At 50.4% G+C, this 19,143-nt stretch overlaps 1 protein-coding gene across 1 annotated transcript in view; it reads right to left on the bottom strand.

The window, feature by feature from the left end:
• Positions 1–506: 506 nt before the first annotated feature.
• LOC118000196 (heparan sulfate glucosamine 3-O-sulfotransferase 3B1) overlaps positions 507–19,143 on the bottom strand; it is a 35,281-nt gene continuing 16,644 nt past the window's right edge. The window contains exon 2 of the mRNA XM_034989827.1: positions 507–1,172. Within this exon, the coding sequence (XP_034845718.1) occupies positions 554–1,172 (619 nt within the window). The 3' untranslated portion in view covers positions 507–553. The remainder of the gene's footprint in view (positions 1,173–19,143) is intronic.

The raw sequence follows: 19,143 nt of genomic DNA, 5'->3' as shown, positions 1-19,143 counted from the left end.
TAGTGACCCCCCCGCGAGCTGAGTAGACTCGGGGCGGAAAGCCTAGCGCTGTGGTCTGGCCTCTACGTCCTTCGAAATGTCGACACACGGGCAGGAGGATGCTACACGAGACATGACCTTGAGGGAGCCGAGCTGCTGGGGCAGCTGGGCGCTCCTCGGAGGTACGAGGGCAGGGAGGGAGGAATGGCAGCTGGACTACAAGACCCAAGACACAGGGAGATGGCAAGTGAACTCAGACAGCGACTGAAGGCTGCGTACCCGTAACAACAAAAATCTCAAGTTGTGCTTTTCTTCTTTTTAAATAGAATGGGTAGGGGCGGGGAGGGGGGGACGGAAGCACCATCGATCGTGAGGAAAAGAAAAGATTAAACACTTTGGAATGTTAACAGATTATGAGACTAACTCTCTAAAGAGTGTGGCTAGGCAGCTGAGTGAGTTAATTGCTTATGAATTAAAAATAAATTATTATAAAATAGATTTCTGTACATTTTACATACATATAACCTCTCTCGATACATAAGCCGAGTGGTAAGTCACACGGCCCGGGGGTCGATCAATCCCAGCCGAAGTCCTGGCCGGTCATCTGGTAGAACTTCAAGTTGAACGGCCGATAGAATTCGCGCAGCCTGCGCACCACCTCGCGGTCGATCGCGGGGTGGGTCCTGCCCTTGGTCTTGCCCAGGCAGTGGGGCTTGCTGCTGCCCTCGGCCTTCTTGAGGCAGGGGAAGCCCTTGGTCTTGTTGAAGTAGAAGTGCTTGTCGGTGATGATCCTCTTGAGGCCCAGGAAGTCCTGCACGCGGCCCAGCTCGCCGGCCGGGTCGCTGATGAGCCGCTCCCCGCTCACGAAGAGCATCTGGCCGATGGGGAAGTGATGCAGCCAGTGCTCCAGGTGCTTGGCGTAGATGCCGATCTGGATGGCGCTCCACGACGTGTCGATGAGGCCCGTCGTGCGGTTCTTGAACGTCAAGCTCTCGAAGGTGGGGATGTCGGGCCGCTTGGACAGCGTCTGCGTGTAGTCCGAGATGGCTCGGGTCACCGGGTCCCGCACCACCACGATGAGCTTGGTGTCCTTGGACATGGCCGAGATGCGCGCGGGCGCTTCGCGGGTGACGAAGTAACTGGGCGTCTTCTCCATGGTGATCTGCCCCTCCAGGGTCCTCGGCATCAGGTCCCTGAGGGAAAGCAAGCAGAGCGAAGTCAGCTCAGAAGCCGACACCTCTTTGGCCACACGTGTCAACGGCAACACTCATCCTCGCTCTCTCTTATTACGGGGAACGGTGATAGAGATGTGAAAACATGTAAAAGGAATTTCAGAGCTGAAAGGCGCATTAACGTCCCATCTGAAGCTTGGAGGCCAGATACTCTCTATGTGCAACAGGAAGGCACCTTCCTCCAAGGTAGAAACAGTGAAATAGGAGTTTCTCTAAATCCCCTCGCGGGGGCCACCTCTCCCTTATTTTTCCCGGTATCCAGTGTTTAAACTGCCCTAGACATACGACGTCAGAACACAAAGGTCCTTGACCTCTGGCTATGTGCCCTTCCTAACAGCAGCATGTCGGGCTCCCAGAGATTTTGCTGCCCAGGAGTCCTCACCAGCCTGACTCCACGCGTTCACCAAGCCTGGGCCCGCATGCGCTGGGAACGGGAAGGAAGATGTCCCCCCCGCCCCCAGGCTTGAACACAGTGACCGCCGACAAAATGCCTTTACTGCGAAAAGCACACCCGAAGGTCACCAAAACCAGGTGAAATCAGATGGGAGCATAAAGTGATACAAACCTGCCAAGAGGAAATCCCCAAGACCCAACTCTAGAAGCTTCCAAAAATACTTTAGACTCCATTAAAAAAAAAAAAAAAAGACTTGTATGATCTCGATCACTGCATTCATCTAAGCCGAAGTATGCAGACAATACTGTTAGGACCGACAGGAAACGCGAGCCATGATCCCCACGCCAGAAGGCCGTGAGTGAGCGCGGACAGCAACACAGTCGGATGGTGGAAGGTTGTTCCTTATTTGCTCTCTTGAACTTGAGCATTCTACCATGCGAAACGGGAAGAGCGTCCACCTGCTTCATTCAGTGGTTATGTGTAAAGCTAACAGATAAGGGAAGAGGCCTCAGACATCAAACCACCTGGGTTCAAATCCCAGCTTTGCCGCACATAAGCTGTGTGACTTTGAATACCTTTCTTAACCTCTCTGGGCTTCTCTTCCTCCTCTGTAAAAGCGAAAGGGATAGTACCTCCATCATGGAAGTTTAATGAGGAGTAAAACAAGGATCATACTATGATCAGAACATGCCGGACATGTGGTCTGTAACTGATATTTACTAGCTTTGCTACCACGATGATGGTTATCAGCATTATGGTGTTCAATCCGCAGTTTACAGCACCTGGTAGGACAAACTAACTGGAGACTAAGTTTTGGTCACGGATGCACAATCTTCCCCTAACTATGGGATTTAGCAGTTTCTGACTGCTTCCTCTATGGGCCCGGGAATTAAAAAAAAAAAAAGACAATTTCCACATCATTTCTGACCAAATATTTACCTCTCGGTAGGACATCCGAAACTTCCAGCTTCGAGCCACCCCTAATCTACTGAGACCACAACTCTTCTCCTGAGCACGTTTATGGAGATGATGATCCAAAGTTCTATCGCACGAGCCAGAAGGGGGCCACACGCCGGGGGAGCTCCCTCTTCCCAGCAAGTTAGAGGAAGGTTTTTCCCTTAAGGAAGACGGCCTCGCAGTGCCAGAGCCATCCCCGACTTACGCTAAAGCTGGATTGACCCACTTTGCCCATTAACCACTTAGGTGAACGGAGCAGTCTCGTCGGGCTAATGTGAGCGAGGATTAAACAGAGTTCCTGGCTCTCAACCGATTTCGCGTTTCACCCAAAAGCAGGGCGAGTCTGATAAAGTCCCAAGGTTTTTTCCCCACGTTAAGCCATCTGCCACCACAGTCTACAGGAGTTGAATATTCAGAATCAGAGTGCTACCACCACGACTAGAAGAAATCCAACCCCCCAAGTTCTCCGCAGCTCCTACAAGGGGGCAGGTGCAGGGTCTATCCTCAGAGAGTCTGTCTGACCCAGCATGGGCTTTGAAGTCAGGCTGCTGGGTTCGACGCGGCATCCCCACTGACTGATTGTGTGTGACCCTGGATAGGTCCCCTTACCCGCCCGAACCTCAGTTTGCTCCTCTGAACCATGGGGAAAATGATGATGTCGACCACCCTAAGGTTCTGAGAGGACTGTCCAGCCAGCATTGGTACGGAGCCTGGTAGCTAGCTGGTGTCAAGAAAATGGTAGCAATTATCTTCTGTTCACTGCACCCAGGAAAGGACATGAGGGAGCACGATCCACCGGGAGTAAGAAAACAAGGAAGAAAACTGGTAAAAAAGGAAATGGGAGAGCCTCACTGTCCTCTAGTCCAATTCCCTGAACTGTGGACAGATTTCCCGAGCCTGACAGCCCCCGGGGCACCCAAGCCATTCTGGGTACCAGTTCCAAGGGAGCCCTCTCCCTAGAATGGTCTGGAATTTGCACCCGTGTGTGTCAGAGAGCACTCAAGGGGCCCCAGGTCTTTCTTTGTGCAAACGATAGCCAGGGGACTCGCGCTGAGAGACAGAGACTGCTCAGCCCTTGCCCGCGGGAGGCTCTGGGCTGCTGTCCCCTCGGCGTGCTTGCTTGCTTGCTCTGAGTGGCGGACGGGTGAGATGCACACCTGGGTTTCTCCATCATTTCCCCCAATGCCCCCTGAGCCTCCTCCGCTGGCCTCCAGGGGCTCTTCATGGCGGGCACTGGGCTCAGAGCCAACAGCTCCCCAGCATACCCCTGTGGGTCCACTCGGTGGGGAACACGGCTTGGCAACTGTGTGGAGAGTCCCCGGCACCGAACCTTTTGGCAGCTTACAGGCAAGTCTCCTTTTCCCCCTTTGGCTGCTCGGCTCCCCTGACCCCCAGGTCCTGGAACAAAAAGTCTTTCCCATTCTCTTCCTGGGCCCCTTTACCAGAGCGGTATCCTGCCCCAACACTCAAAACCTCTCTGGGCACAAGGGGTTCCAAGAAAAAAGGATCAGGACATGGCCAAGGGCAAGACCGCTCGCGCGTGGGCCCTGCGTGCCCCTCCCTGCAGCCCCAGGCTGGCTTCCCCAGCCAGCAGGGAGGTGGCAGCTTAATTGAGCCGCTCATTATGAAAGCCAGTTTCTCAAACTGATAGTCACAGCTAATAATTATATGGTGCTTGGGAGCTTGCAGAGAAACTTCTGCACACATTATCTGATTTAATCCATACAACGAGCCTTTGAGGTAGGTCTTGCAAATCCCCCATTGACTAATGAAGAAACAGGCCGAAGGGGAGAGGTGGCTCACGTGGAAGCAGGTCACCGGCCTGCAGATGGACAGTTGGGACGGAGACTCAGCGCCCCTGAGGCCTCTCCTTCCTCTTGTCGTGGCCCCTTCCAATGAAGAGGTCCCAGAGGCACACACCTGTCCTCTCTTTAAACAGACACCTGTATTCCAACCCCCCCCCCCCATAGATTAGGATCTTAATCACAGGCATTTCAGTGCTAGAATCAGATGACTACGATCACAGTTATTCAAATATGAGTCAGATTTCAAAACAATAGACCTCTTAGGTTCACATTCTCCGGCAGTTAGCTGCATTAAATGGGGCCCGGAATCTGAGCGATGGTGGGAACAGTGGCCCCGAACCCTGGTCCCCTCCTTCCCTCTTCATCAGGTGGGCAGGAAGGGGCATCTCTTCCACAGTTCGTGGCACACGTCACCATCGGGTGCTTGCGATGCCAATGGGGCTAGGCTTGGAGAGGCAAGTCTCAGGAAGACATAGGCTTACCGCCATGAGAACTGCCCTCAGGACAAGCCTCCGAGAACCTGACCAGACAGGATCACCCATGACAGAAAGCAGAAAGGATCCGTCTTCTGTACTGAAACCTAGGCGGATAACGCAGGCGGGTCACCCCATCAAAACCTGAGACCCGGATGGGTCTGGAGGGGTATCGCAGGCTTTCAACTTGTTTGCAGATATTCACAAGAAAGCCGCGTGCCACGTCCCGGGGAGGCTGCTTTCATCCTGGTGGCATATGAGGCTCATCTAGAAGGCTCTGAACTCCATGCCTGCGCCCTATTGCAGAACCACCCCCCCGGAATCAGGCCCTCAGTGCGTGGGGCCCCAACTCGTCAATCGTTTAGATGGTTTTCATGTGCAGCCAAGATCGGAAATCATTACTCAGTGGGACCTGTCATGCACCTGTCATTTCTTCTGCTGATGACCGTGTGTATCTCAGAGGAGACACTGTGCAGGTAAGAGAGGGCCCCGTGGTCAAAAACCATTTTCTTCCACAAAACAATACTGGGAACCAAACGGAAGTTCTTCCGAGAATCCAAGACTTATTTGTGTCAAAGGCTTAAAGTGAAGTCTCGAGGTCCTACTCCCTCCGTTGAAATCAGACCAGGTCCCAGGGTAAGTGAGGGTTCCCTCGGACAGCTTACACGCTGCAGAGAACACAGCCATCACAACACATAAAATACGGTCCAGTTTAATGCAGAGAGAAGGAAAGATGTTTGCTGCCCACTAAACGTGTCTGTGCACGTAGAAATACACACACATACGCACACACAGAGTTAGTTACCAAACACAGATCAGGCTGCCCGTGGAACAAAATGAGGCAAACTGAAGGAACCCGAAGAAAGACCAGGCCAGATTATCATCAGCAAAACTTAGATAGCATCAATGTAAACAGAAGACAGGAAAACGAACAGGGGAGGAATAGGACAGGTTAACTGGATGATCAGACTGACGCTTTTGCCAAAGTCCATGGTTCCAAATGAACCAAAATTTTCTCAAAAACGAAACAAAACAAAACAAAAAAACCCAAGAACAACAAAACCCCAAAAAACCAAAAAACCCATGAAACCAAGACTAATTCATGTCAAAAATGACTGCCGGGCCCATTCCGGCTTGTCTCGTTGTAAGGCAGGGTGGGTGAGGAGAGTGATGGGCCAGAACCAGGTCTGAGGATTTAGAAGCTCCAGCTCCCGGATGGACGCAGAGCTAACCTCCCTGCCTGTACCTTACCAGACATCAGAGAAGGTAAGCCCACCACCTGCAGCATCACCTTCCCCCTGGGGGCTGGCGGTCGTGGTCACAGGGCTTCGGAGAAGCACAGAGTTCACAAATGAACACCCCCAGGTCCTGGCCTGGCTGTCCTGTGTCCCTGCTTTAAAAAAAAACAAACCTTCAGGACTTGATGAGCAGGAAATTCGCCTGAGCCAGAGAAATCCTAAAAAGCCCCAGAATGCTGATGTTCTCCAGCAGCCAATGTGGCCCTCATTTGCCTGCCCTGTTTCTTTCTCTCCTCGGCCGACACCCCTGCTCCCGTGGTCCCGCCACTGAACTTCTTGTTTGAACTGGCAAATGACACAATAAAAAGGCAGATTATTGAAATGGGTGTAACCTCAGTACAGCCCAGCAGATGCCGGGAGACGTTTATGCACAGCAGATGCGAGTGAATTGCATTTGAGAGAGGAGACAAAGCTGTAAGCCACGGTGTGCTGGGGAGGGCCCGGCTCCCACTCAGATCCAAGGAAACCAGGAAACCGGGGAGAGCCGAGAACATTCGGCCTGCCCCTTTTCTCCTCCCCCACCGGGAGGATGACGAGGACGTCCTTGCTTGGTTGCAGAAATACCCCCATGTCTTCTGAACTCTGACAAAGACTTTTTTCCCCCTTCTTTTTAAAAATTTCTTTTTAACTTGCATATAATAAATGATGACCCTTGGTGTCCAGCTCCGTGCATTCTGACAGATGCCCAGCATCGGGTAACCGCCAACCACTCCCAAATCTGTCCTTGAGCGGCCCCTTTCCAACAATGACCTAGGGGCAAGCTAAATCCACAGGACAAGCCCTCTTACAAAAGGCCACAAGGATGCCCAAATCCTTGTTCTGATACTGGTTTGAGGAAAACAATGAATGAAATCAGAAAACAGTTAATAGGTACTCAGTTATTTGGACATAACAGATACACTGTTGCTTTAAGGAAGAAAAAAGTTGTTTCCATGAAGGTCTCTGTTCTGGTTCTGGTTCTGCTCCTAACTGGCATGGTCCCCCCCAGCCATACCCTTGACTTTCTGGGCCTCAGCTTCCGGGCTGGAAAGTGAGCTCAGCCAAGGAGGCAGCCATGCTCTGCTCATTCGGATAAACTCCTCTGATGACCGACCATCCCGGGTCTGCACAGGCCAGGAATCTGACTTTAGCTTTTCCTCGAAGAAGCCCAAGCCCAGCCTCTGAGAATTCAACACGCAAAAGCGAAACAAACAGAACAATCTTTACACACAGGAGAATCAAGAATTCTAGAAAGGGTATGTCCCCTACGCCACACAGAAATAAAATAAAAACAAACCACCTCATTCGTAGTCGTGCACAGTCCCAAATCTGTCTAGGAAACAAGGACATCGCCTTCAAAAGGTAAAAAGGAGGTAGAATACCACCTGATAAACCCACAAGCATCAGCTAAAACTCAGAGACACTTGGATCCGCAGAGATCAGGGAGAGGAGAGATGAATAGACGGGGGAGCAAGGAGGGGTTTTAGGGCAGCGAAAATTGTCTACGTGAAACCATAATGATGGGTTCATCAGTTGCAACAAATGTCCCTCTTTGGTGGCCAATGAGGATGGTGGGTACACTTGCACTTGGGGGGGCAGGGGTCTGTGGGCAATCTCAGCACCTTCCCCTCAATTTCGCCATGAAATCTAAAACTGGTCTCCGAGTGAGGAAGCCAGACCAGCGAGAAGGAAAATGGAGGCTCGGCACAAGCTGAGTGCCTCAGTTTCCCCATCACAGGGAGGCCAACTTGAAGGGGCAGGATGGGCAGCTGGGGGTGTGGGGAGGGCTGAGCAAGCTTCAAAGCTGCCAGCCAGTCCTGGAAGTGAAAGTCTCTGGCAGGTGGTGGGGAGCGGGTGTCTCCCCGAGGTTTCAGGGGGCACTTGGTACCCCAGGCCAAAGTGTTAAAGCATTTGCAAGAGAAAACCCAGGGGCAAGAGAAAGAGGACGCCGCCGGGTCATCACGGCCCTAATCACAGGTGTCTGTGTGGTAACAAGCGTGGGGCGAAGCTCCTCTTACCTTCTCTGAAGGCCTGTCTACCAACCCTAAATATCCGGCACCCCAAAAACCTCCCCGATGTCTTTCTACCTCGTGACCCTATAAATCACAGTGCACCTCCGGGGGTCAAACACACAGGAACGGCAGCCTATCCCTCCCCTTTCCTCTCCTACAGAGAGACCAGGCAACCGGGGACCGGGAAGGAGCTTCTGGAAACCCTGACAGTGGACATTGCTGGAGAAGCCTGAGTAACTCGAACTGTGGGTTGTCACTCTGGGAAGTATCTTCTTTAAAGCTGCTGGCTTCCCCGGGGGAGGCGAGGCGGGATGAGAGGATGGGAGTGAGATGTGTATCAGCTCGGGCCCCCTCCTTATCTGGAACCTTCTTCCTTTCCTAGGGAGGCTCAAAGCCCATCCATTCCGAGCTCCCCTTCAAAGAGCCGCATCTCCATAAATAATTATCTCCATTTGGGGGAGATGTTTGCATATCAAAGAACTCCTTAGGGAGGGTTTAAAAATAATTTAAAATGAAATTGTAAATTGTCTGTTGTTCTCAGTGTCTCTCTTCTCCGAAGCTGGACCGGTGGGGGCAGCCGGAAGTGATGTCATTATTCATTATAAAGTTTACTGGGCCTTTTTCCCCCTTCCTTTTATTTTATTTTTTTTAAGGTAATGGGTAGAAAAGAAAAAACCCAACAAAGGCTGGACTCCCCAGACCGCCTCCTCTTCCAACCCTCCCCTCTCCCTTTCTCCGCCCCCAACCCCCACTGCAAGGATTTGGCCTCCATTGTCCTAGAATTTCAATACTGCTCAGAAAATGAAAAGCCCCTGAATGCCATAAGGGGGTGGGGCGCAAAAGAGCATCTCACTCCTCTGGGTCAACTCAAGATGCCTTTTATTTTGGCAGAATCCTCTGTTATAGGCCCTGCTGCACAAAGGCCTGAGTTCCTGTTCCTGGAAGGGGCTGGGGGGCGGGGGGTGGGAGGAGGAGGGAGGGTTTCAATTAAAAGCTAATAGCCTTTTGTGATGAGCTCTCTGGGGCATTGCTCGCGTTTATTGGACCTCACTGTGTGCTGGGACCAATCCTGTGGAATCAGAGTAATCTGTGTCCCATTTCCCCAGAAAAAACAAACAAACAAAAAATTTTTGATCATTGGAAAGAAAGAAAAAGAGTCTTCTGGGAAGCAGACTTTTTAGAAAGTAAATTCAGCCCTGTCATGGGGCGGGGCGGGGGGGGGGGGCGGGACACAGAGCAGAGGACCCAGAAAGGAGGAAAGTGGGACATCAGAATCCAAATGCAGGAAACCCAGGGTTTGGTCTCCGATCAGCGCCGGCTTCCGGGGCTGAACAGGCTGCTTTTCCCTGGGGCAGGAGCCCAGCAACCCAGCACCAGCCAGGGGCAGCAGAAGTTTGTAAACAGGACTCCACCCAAGAGCTTTTGAAGTCCTGGGCACTGCTGGTCAACCGAGATCTGAGACTGGAGGAAAATCACTACCCCTACAGGGAAGCTGGGAGAGAACCCACAGGGCAAGCTGGGAGAAAACCACAGGCAAGGGGAGGGGGCTTTCTGGCCTTCCGTGAAAGCCCTGAGGACAGGCGTACCTGAAGCTCTGCGGTCTGGTCCCCGCCCTGCCCCTGACAAGAGCCTAAAGCCTTGGACTGGCACTCAAAGTTTTGGGCTCGGTTTTCCTGTATATGCAAGTGAACGGGTTGGTTTAACAGGATGTTCTTCGGCTCTAAAATTCTAAAAGATGACCCTATGCTATCCCCCTCTCCCACGCCACCCCTATTCTACCTCCTCCTTCAGCCAGCAGCGGTTTGAGGCCAGTCGGCGGGGGTGAAGTAGAACCTCTGCGGATAGCTTGAGGATTCGTAATATACATAAACTGCATCTGAGGGGCGCCAGTATAGACCAAGCCCTGGGGTGTAATTCAGACAGAGGCCAATGTTACACGTGCCCAAAATCTATGCACCCACTTAAGTAGCCTGGTACCTGGGAGAGTAGAAAGAAAAGCAGGGTTCAAGGTCAGGCTGTGTGATCTCAGGCAACTTGCCCAACATCTCTGAGCTGTCTTTCCTCATCTGTAAAATGGGAATATTTATCCTGCCTAGTTCATAAAAATTTTTTTTTAAAAATTCGTATGTAGTTTGCAGGTGAGTAACCCCTTAAAAGCAGCAAGGGTAAGATGGAATGAACCCCACCCATATCTCCTCTATATTATCTCCTTTGGCATATGGCCCTAGATACTAGGGGTATTTCTAGGAAAATACTGCTAAAGAAAAAGAAACACCAAACTGGTTCTCAAATTCAAAAGCTTATGTAAAAAAAAACAAGTATTGGAGGGGTGCCTGGCTGGCTCGATTGGTTGACCTTTGCAGCTCTTGATCTCGGGGTTGTGAGCTCAAGCCCCACGTTGGGTGTAGAGATTACTTAAAAATACAGTCTCTAAAAGAAACAAACAAACAAGTATCTGAAGGAGTCTTGGCTTCCTTTAATTCTTCACTTGCGCTATAAAGGATCTCATACTCGGACCTTCCTTCCTAGTCCCCTGGTAGGACGTTGGAGAGAAAGGAAAACTGAGTGCCCCTTCTTGGGTTGATTTCGCTAAATGAATGTGACGATCCAAGCCAAAGAAGAATGGGAAACGAGGCAGTCTTTAATAGGAACACAACCTACATGGGAGGATTCTTTCTCTCTTTTTTAACGCAGCAGAGAATGAGGTTTACAAGGAGCAGCGAAACAGCCACAGTTTAGCGGCCGGGGTCCCTCTGAGGCTGATGTAAAGAAACCCAACTGGCCGAAACCAGATCTATGTGAAGACTTGATGTCATCATTTCCTTTCCTGCCTCCTGGCCAAGCAGCCAGTAGGGGTTTGGGACCAGAGAAATCCCAGTCAACTCTTGACTTAAGTCCAAGATGAGGGCTCCATCCTGTTCCCCGCTTCCCTTCTACTCAAGTTTATGGTGATCAACTGAAAACAGTATAAAGTAAACAAGGTCCATAAAATTCCTGAGACGTAAGTTTAAGTGAAACTAAACTAAAGGGAAAGGAATACAAATAAACTTCCCTTATCACAGGCTTTAAATAGCTCAAGAACGTTTTAGAGAAGGAAAGGAGTGCTTTCCACCCAGAGAGAACATCCAAGGGGGTCTATGCACTTAGAGAAACTGCTGACAAAGAAAAAAACTGCTGATTCTTATCTTAGACTCCTTAGCGTCATCAGTACTTACTTCTTCCTGGGTTGGTTTGACCCGGGGCTTGAGGCTGACGGAAAGGTGTCTCAAGGACATAGTGGCATGGCATTGCCAAGGGAAATTCCAAGGACGCCCACCAAAGTCCCCCGACCCCACACTTTTTGGGAATCTCAGCTCGGGAAGTAATGGAAGTTCACCAGAGTCAATTTTCAGCAGGAGAAAAAGTCCAACCTCCCCAAATTCTCAGCCATTCATTGTCATGGTCAACCATCTTTTTTTTTTTTTTTTTTAATAAAAACTCAATACATTCGGAAGAGATGAGAGTCCGCCTTGCCTGTGCGTTTCATGTCCAAAGACAGGAGAGACAGAATGTGCTGGAGGCTGAAGCTACGCTCCCGTAAGTGTGTCCCGTCGTGATTTTTTTTACCTTCCGTGAGAACTTTCTGGGAGACGATCCTGACTGACTGGTGAGTCTTAAAATTTCCCGCAATTCTGTGCTTTAGACAAAGCGGTCTCTCCCCCGAACCCTGCAAGGCCCACAAGGGAACCAAACTGTAAGCACCAAGCAGATCAAATAACAAAATGGTTGGTGACAGAGCTGCTAGGAATTACCAGGGAGATTAGCCTTTTAGCCCATGTTAGCCTGAGCAGAAAACCAATCCTGTAACTATTTCTAAGCCTAACTGACGATTTCTAAACCTAATGACGATTCCTAAGAACAAAACGTTTGGTGGAATCTTACTGCCCGCCCTCCACGTTTTGTTTGTATCTGTCTGGACTGTGGATGTTCGAGATTTTTATCTCCAAAAGAAGACACAAGACCAACGGCAAAACACGGGGCATAGGAAGCACTCGAGAGTAATGCGCTCCATGAACACCTCTACGAGAACGAATGGAAGGAAATGAGCCAGTAAGGCTTGATGCTAAATGACGTGCAGGCCACAGTGCAAATATGCAGAGACAACTGGGAGTAACCTGGAATAATAAATTAGCACCGTTTAGGCCAGATTCGAAGATGGTGATGATCTCAGTATCCCAACGTCCCAAGTTAATTCTAGAGCAACATTTATGTTATCATCATACCCATGACATTAAGTGACACAATTATACTAGGAGGCTAGAGACACAAGGAAGGTCTTGAACTGGAATGCCCAGAGATATGCAAGATATCTATCATGGATGATTAAGGAATCAGTGATATGGTGGGTATGTATCATTTGTGGGGAGGATTCTTGCCCTCCAGGGGCGTACTGTGTATTTGGAGAGAAATTTACCAACGCACAGGAAGGTTCCAACAGATACCGTATGCTTGGCTCAAAGTGAGAAATGTGGAGAAGCAGCTCCCAGAAGGTGTGTCCTTTGAGACAGCTGAAGCTTCCTTGAGCTACTCCCATGGGTAGGTGGAAGTGAAGAAGTCAAGGAGAAAAGATAGCTACGTTCAGGAACCTAAGACAGTGATTGGGTCATTTAGCCTGGACTGAAGACGTCTTTTTGGAGGAATAGTGAAAAATCAGGTTAGAAAGATTGGAAAATGGGCTGGCTGCCCCTTATCCATGCTGCCCAGCCCTCCACCCAGCGCGTCCCCAGACAACCTTCCAAATGCCAAAGCCAGCAACCTTCATGGCCTCTCAGGATGCAGAGCATGATGTCCTAACTCCCTGGCAGGGCCCGGTCTCTCTCCGAGTATACCCCATGTTCCCCACCTCCCTTTCTCACCCCTCCCCCAACTCTGCATCACCCCAGCTGTGGGCAGGCACCTGCACTTCCTCAAATGGGTCATTAAGTTTCTTGCCGCCACCCCCCCCCATGGACTTCCTGCCTTCTGGAATATTCTTCCCAGTCCTCCTCCTCCTAAAAAAATTTCTTTGGCACTCATCCCTCCCCCATTCTGGGTTAGCAATCCTTGCTCCCTTCTCATGACCACCACTCTCCCAACACCCTTCTGCAAATACACGCACAGAGTTAGCAAGACGTTTATCTGTGCTGTTACAGTGGTCAAGGGGGCTGAGAACTGGACCGTGCCTTATTTTCACAGTGGCAGAACTAAGTGGCTGCTCGATGAACGGAAGGGTAAGTGGGTAAATGAATAAATGCTAGACGGACGTTGGATTTGATCTGAGGCAATGAAAAGCCACGTCAAGTGCAGGAGGTGAGTGGCACAAAGAGGTATTAGGAGCGTGGCAGACCGTGCTTCCCAACAGCACAAATTAAACAGATTTGGGCTCTGTGAGCCTCCTTGAAGACTGATAGGAGAAAATGTAAAGAAATTTAGAATGAGCAGGGGCGCCTGGGTGGCTCAGTTTGTTAAGCGACTGCCTTCGGCTCAGGTCATGATCCTGGAGTCCCAGGATCGAGTCCCGCATCCGGCTCCCTGCTCGGCGGGGAGTCTGCTTCTCCCTCTGACCCTCCTCCCTCTCATGCTCTCTGTCTCTTATCCTCTCTGTCTCAAATAAATAAATAAAATCTTTAAAAAAAAAAAAAAAAGAAATTTAGAATGAGCAAAAAAAAGACTACCAGGTGTCTCCCAGGGAAAACTGCATCATGTAGAGTACTTCCGTCCGGTTCGCTGACTGTAGGTTTTTAATGCCTCTGAAATATTTTGCAACTCTGTGAATCATAAAGAACACCACCACAATGCGGTAATAGTTCTTGACCACAGGCATGCGGAGGAATGCTTTCTGGTGGGGGGCTCTGTGGATTTCCCTCTCCACGTCCCACCACTTGGAAAAAGAGGTCAGTTTCCCACCCTCCTGGAAAATTCGTAAGGACATTTCCTTATTCCAAGTGAACTTAGGTTCCTGTGAACCAATGGTAACACCTGCCTGGTTCTCTCATTAATAATGAGTGAAATAGGGGCGCCTGGGTGGCTCAGTCAGTTGAGCGTCTGACTCCTGGTTTCGGCTCGGGTCATGATCTCAGGTTGTGAGATCGAGCCCCATGTCGGGCTCCGCGCTCAGCATGGAGTCTGCTTGAGATTCTCTCTCTCCCTCTCCCTCTCCCCACCCCACTCATGTGCACGTGTGCACGCTCTCGCTCTCTAAAATAAACAAATAAAATATTAAAAAGAAATAATGAGTGAGAGGCGCCTGAGTGGCTCAGTCGGTTAAACATCTGCCTTAGGCTCAGGTCATGATCCCAGGGTCCTGGGATTGAGCCCCTCATCGGGCTCCCTGCTCCGCAGGAAGCCCGCTTCTCCCTCTCCCACTCCCCCTGCTTGTGTTCCCTCTCTCGCTGTGTCTCTCTCTCTGTCAAATAAATAAATTAAGTATTAAAAAAAAAAACCCACCGTTAAGCATGTTTCCAAAAAGTAAGATACAGAAGAACCGAGATTCTGTGCATTTGAATGGGAAGGGAGCAGTGGGAAGGAAGATCACAGAGCAGATAATGCAAAGCCATTTTGAAGGAAGGAAAAACGAAAGGCTGGGAACAGGACAGAGATGGGGAAAGATGTGGCAGCAAGGGTCACCTTCCCTTTATAGGCAAGGGGGGGTCAAGGGCACGGCACACACGTGTTGTGAATTCACCCAGGTAAGCTGTAGCTTCCCAGAGTATTCGGGATGGGAGTGAGCTGCAAAATGTAGGTGCTCCTCCAAGAACTATCATAAACAAATGAGGATTTAGGTGTTTGTGTCTGTAAAAAATTTAAAAAAAAAAAAAACTGGGGAGAAGGCAAGTATCACCCCAGGTTCTGGCTAGAGTTCTGTTCCAGAAAGGCCAATTCTGGGCAGACGGGTCAGCCTGGGGCGGGTGGGCAGCAAGCCAGAGGCAGGGTGCCGGGAGCAGGATGCCTCTCTCTGAAATGCTCAGTGACGTGCTCCGTTCGCGGACAAAACCAAATAAAGGCCTTTAAGCTGCTACTTTTCCAAATGAATCCACTTCCAAATCCCGGGGGCTGGGAACACACAGCACTAAGCCCATGAGCAAACACCACCTAAAGGAGGGAACAAGAGATGTGCTCTCTGCTGCCCCATTAGCACGGCTGGGAAATTAATCAAGCTCAAGCCCCTCCAAAGACAGCTTTTCCCGGCTGGCTAAGGCGCACTGCACTGATTAACCTGTCACTTGGAGGCAGGCTCCTCTACCAGGAAACACGTTGAGAAATGGAATCATTTGCCTTGTATGAAGATGCCCTAACGCTGGTGCCCCACCTGTCTTTTGGAGAGGTCCCCACGGATCTGGAATTCCGAGAGATTTCTTTATGGGACAAACAGGGTATCTGATCGAGGAAGGACTCCCTTTCCTGGGACCCTCTCCCTCTGAAGGGAGACCGTCCACCCCTTATTCAGAACAGAACAGAAATATCCTAACAGGAACGGTGACAACCTTCGCTCACTACCACAGAGAATCTGAGAAAAGGATGGACCCTCTGGGCAGCAAATGCACGTCCATGACAGGGACACAGACCTTGGGACTCAGCTTCGGGGCTTCACAGACCCCTGAGGCCCATCCTCGAGCCCAGGTTCTAAGAGCCTGACACCTGACACAGCCCAGCAGCGATGTGTCAGCGACCAATCAGCGGCTTTACCATCAGAATCTGACTGGGATGGTGCATCAGGAGCACCCACACACGCATTCTCCATCCACGTAATACGTCAGCATCACACTTAGGCCCCACGAGCCTCCCTCACCCCCTGAGGTTTTGCCTACAAATGGGACAGCATGTCATATCTTAGTAAGCATCAACATGATGAGTTGGCTTAATAATGGGTCTACACGTGGCCTTGGAAAGCCACAAAGACCCCGATCGCTATAATACCCGGAGTTCGTGCAACAGAAAAACAACTCTGCCTCTGATAAAGAAGAAACGGGCTTCCTTTTTATCAGAAGATGGTTCGCTCTTGGTCGTTGACCATTATGAAGTCAATTCTGAGACCTGCCCAGCATTTTACTCATGAGAAGGGACTGGACATCCACGATCTTGGTGGTGCTCCCTACCAACCTTATCGGGGGTGTGGGCTCCATCTCTGAAATGGGCAGGGAGAGGCTGGGCGTGGTTAAACGGGGTTGCCTCTAATCAAACACCAGGCAACGGCAAAGCAGGGACTCGGACTTCAGAATGGTCGGCTCCGAATCTCATGTCCACCCCAGTCCTTGACATGTCTAAGAACCTCCAAGATCAAAAGGCTCAAATACAGCAACTACCCCACCAGACCCACTTGACCCATCTCACGTCACCCACCCCCTTCCTAAAGAGGTTCCTACCTTCCCTCCCTTTCTGATAATAAGAAATAAAAGGGTTATTTTCTTTTTAAAGATTTATTTATTTGAGAGAGCAAGAGCTCGAGTGAGCACGGGGTGGGGAGGGGCAGAGAGAGGGGGAAAGAAACCCAAGCAGACTCTACGCTGAGCATAGACCCCTGACTCAGGGATCGATCTCAGGACCCCGAGATCATGACCAGAGCTGAAACCAAGAGTCGGACACTTAACCAACTGCGCCACCCAGGAGTCCCAAAATGGTTGTTTTCAAGTTAATTTTTGGAATTCTAAGGGGTATAAATTATAACGAAATAAACATACACTAAATAAATAAATGTGTGTGTGTGTGTGGAGAAAGAGATTAATTTAGAAACTGGGAGCTAAACCTCTTACTGGTTCCCTGCACTCCTGCCTTATGCTTTTATTTGAGTTCATGTCTCACTCGACCCTTCTGAAACAAATGATCACACACATAAAAATAATCAGATTAGCCTCCCCCCAAGCATGGCCCTAATTCCTCTGTCACTGTTCCCATTGCGCACTTGAGCCCTCAATTTTGAAGGAGGAGAGCACTCGCCCCAAATGTTAGGACCGATTCTCCACAACAGCACTTCGCGCCCAAAAGCCTGGACACCCCGGGCTGGACGGAAGGGAAGAATGAGAATTTTTCTCAGTGTGTTTTACAGGTGTCCTAGGCCGAAGAGCTGACCCAAGGTTATCTTCTCTGCTCTCCTTCTCCCCTTTCGATAAATCAGGTGCGAAAAGGAAAAAGCGAGCTGGCTCTAAATGTCCAGAAAGCCAGAAGTCACAGCTCAATCCACCTCTGAAGCTATGCCAAGCTGAACGAGCCTCAAGTCTAGAAACACACAGGCTGGTAAATTAGTACTGCGAAGCCAATGAGCTGAGCCCCAAGAAATCAATTCAATAGGCTGCCTCTTCTTCTAGCTCATTAACTGTTTGAGATTACCCATCATATGGGGAGTAGCCTCTCAGCTGGAAATTAAATTAGCCTGGCTATCAACCAGGAATGCCGAGTGGGAAGTACCTGATGAGCAAGCCTGGGGAAAAACCCCATCACCAAATGCTCTCTCCCAGGGACCATCCTTCCTCGAGTCCCCCAAGCTGGTCCCCTTCTTTGCCATTTCCCTCCTGAACCGTAAGAAAAACCACCAACAGCCAAAGGCGCAAGACTTTCTTTGGTTTGCAGATAAAGGTGCAGGAAACCCGGGCGGCTCTTGATAAAATTACAAAAGAGGTGGCTTGAGATGAAATGATCAGAAATTTGGCATTCAGAAAACAAAACAGAGAAGAGATGGTTTCGGATCAGAAAGGAAAAGAAAGGAAAGGGGGCTGGGGGTGCGGAGAGAGTCAAGGGCGCCCGGGAGATGTCAACCCGTATGTACCCATACGTACGCCCCCGCCACCCCTTCGAGGGGTCAGTACCAAGGTATACGCTCCAGTAAGAAGGGCAACAGGCCCTAATTGCACATCCAGAACAGGTGTGTGCCTGCAAAGCCACCTCTTAATTACGGGCTTTGGCATCTTGGCACTGACTGGCAGCCCGGCCCTGCTCAGCTTCTAAGAATGCTGCAGCTGAGCATCCACGGAGCCGTTCTGTTGTAGGTCCGGAGAGCTGAGCAGTGGAATTTCTAATTACATGGCTTTAGGCTTTACCCTAATGAAAGGCTCCATCCAGACAAGCGAAAAGCAACCAGCTTAGAGGGCGCGGGTCCCGAACACATCCTGAGAGGATCTCGAGCACTTGCCCTTTTTTTGTTTCCCCCTGGGTGGCATCTTTTCTGATCACTAGCAAAAGCAATTCCCGTTTAATGCTACTCAGGGGCATCTTGTAAATCCCACTTGCAAGCTGAAATACTTGAGAGAGACAGAAAAAAAAGAGAAAAAGGCGCCAGATACGCTGTGCTAGTTTCGCTGTGAAGTCATGACGTGAAGGGTCACTCACCAAAGACCTCAATCCCCCTGATGCTGTCCTACCTTGCTTGCATTTTTCCTCTGCTCCTCCTTCCCTGCATCCACCACACCTTTTCAGGTAGACCTCCTTGCCTTTCCACATTTATTCCTTTTGCCAAGAAGTCCCCCGTCCCCACAGGGTCTGCACGCAAACTCCTATTCATCCATCAAAACCTTACTAGGGTGTCCCCTCCTCTTGGAAGCCTGGCTTCCCAGTAGAGGTTCCCCACCACCAAAACAGGTCTTCCTCTGCAATATTTTTCTGCCTTAACCATCCCTCCCTTTTTGCACGTTTCAAGGCCTACTGAGCCCTCCCAACCCCTGCCTTCCCCCTCAACGCTCTACGGCCAGTCTCCACTAAGTGGTCAGGGTTTTTCTAAAAAGTAGGTCAGATCCCACCCTCCCGTTCACAGAGCCCCCACTGGCATCCTTTCAGGCTAAGAATACATTAAGAACTTAAAGAGCTTCTCCTCTGTCCTCCCCCCCCCCACTTCCTTTGATCTCTTCACTGTGGTCACAATGCCTTCTCTGGGGGCACATTCCCACCCCCGGGGCCCTCGGAGATCCCTCCTCTTCATTCAGGCCTCTACTCCACATCACCTCTCGAAAAAGACCTAAGACAGCCTAAGACAGCCCTCTCCTCCCCATAACCCTCCGATGATGCTCTG

Source organism: Mirounga leonina, unplaced genomic scaffold, assembly GCF_011800145.1.
Source record: "Mirounga leonina isolate KUSES-001 unplaced genomic scaffold, KU_Mleo_1.0 Mir_488, whole genome shotgun sequence".
Taxonomy (NCBI): domain Eukaryota; kingdom Metazoa; phylum Chordata; class Mammalia; order Carnivora; family Phocidae; genus Mirounga; species Mirounga leonina.
Note: the sequence above shows the minus strand (reverse complement) of the source record. Positions and strands in the feature narration are given on the sequence as shown.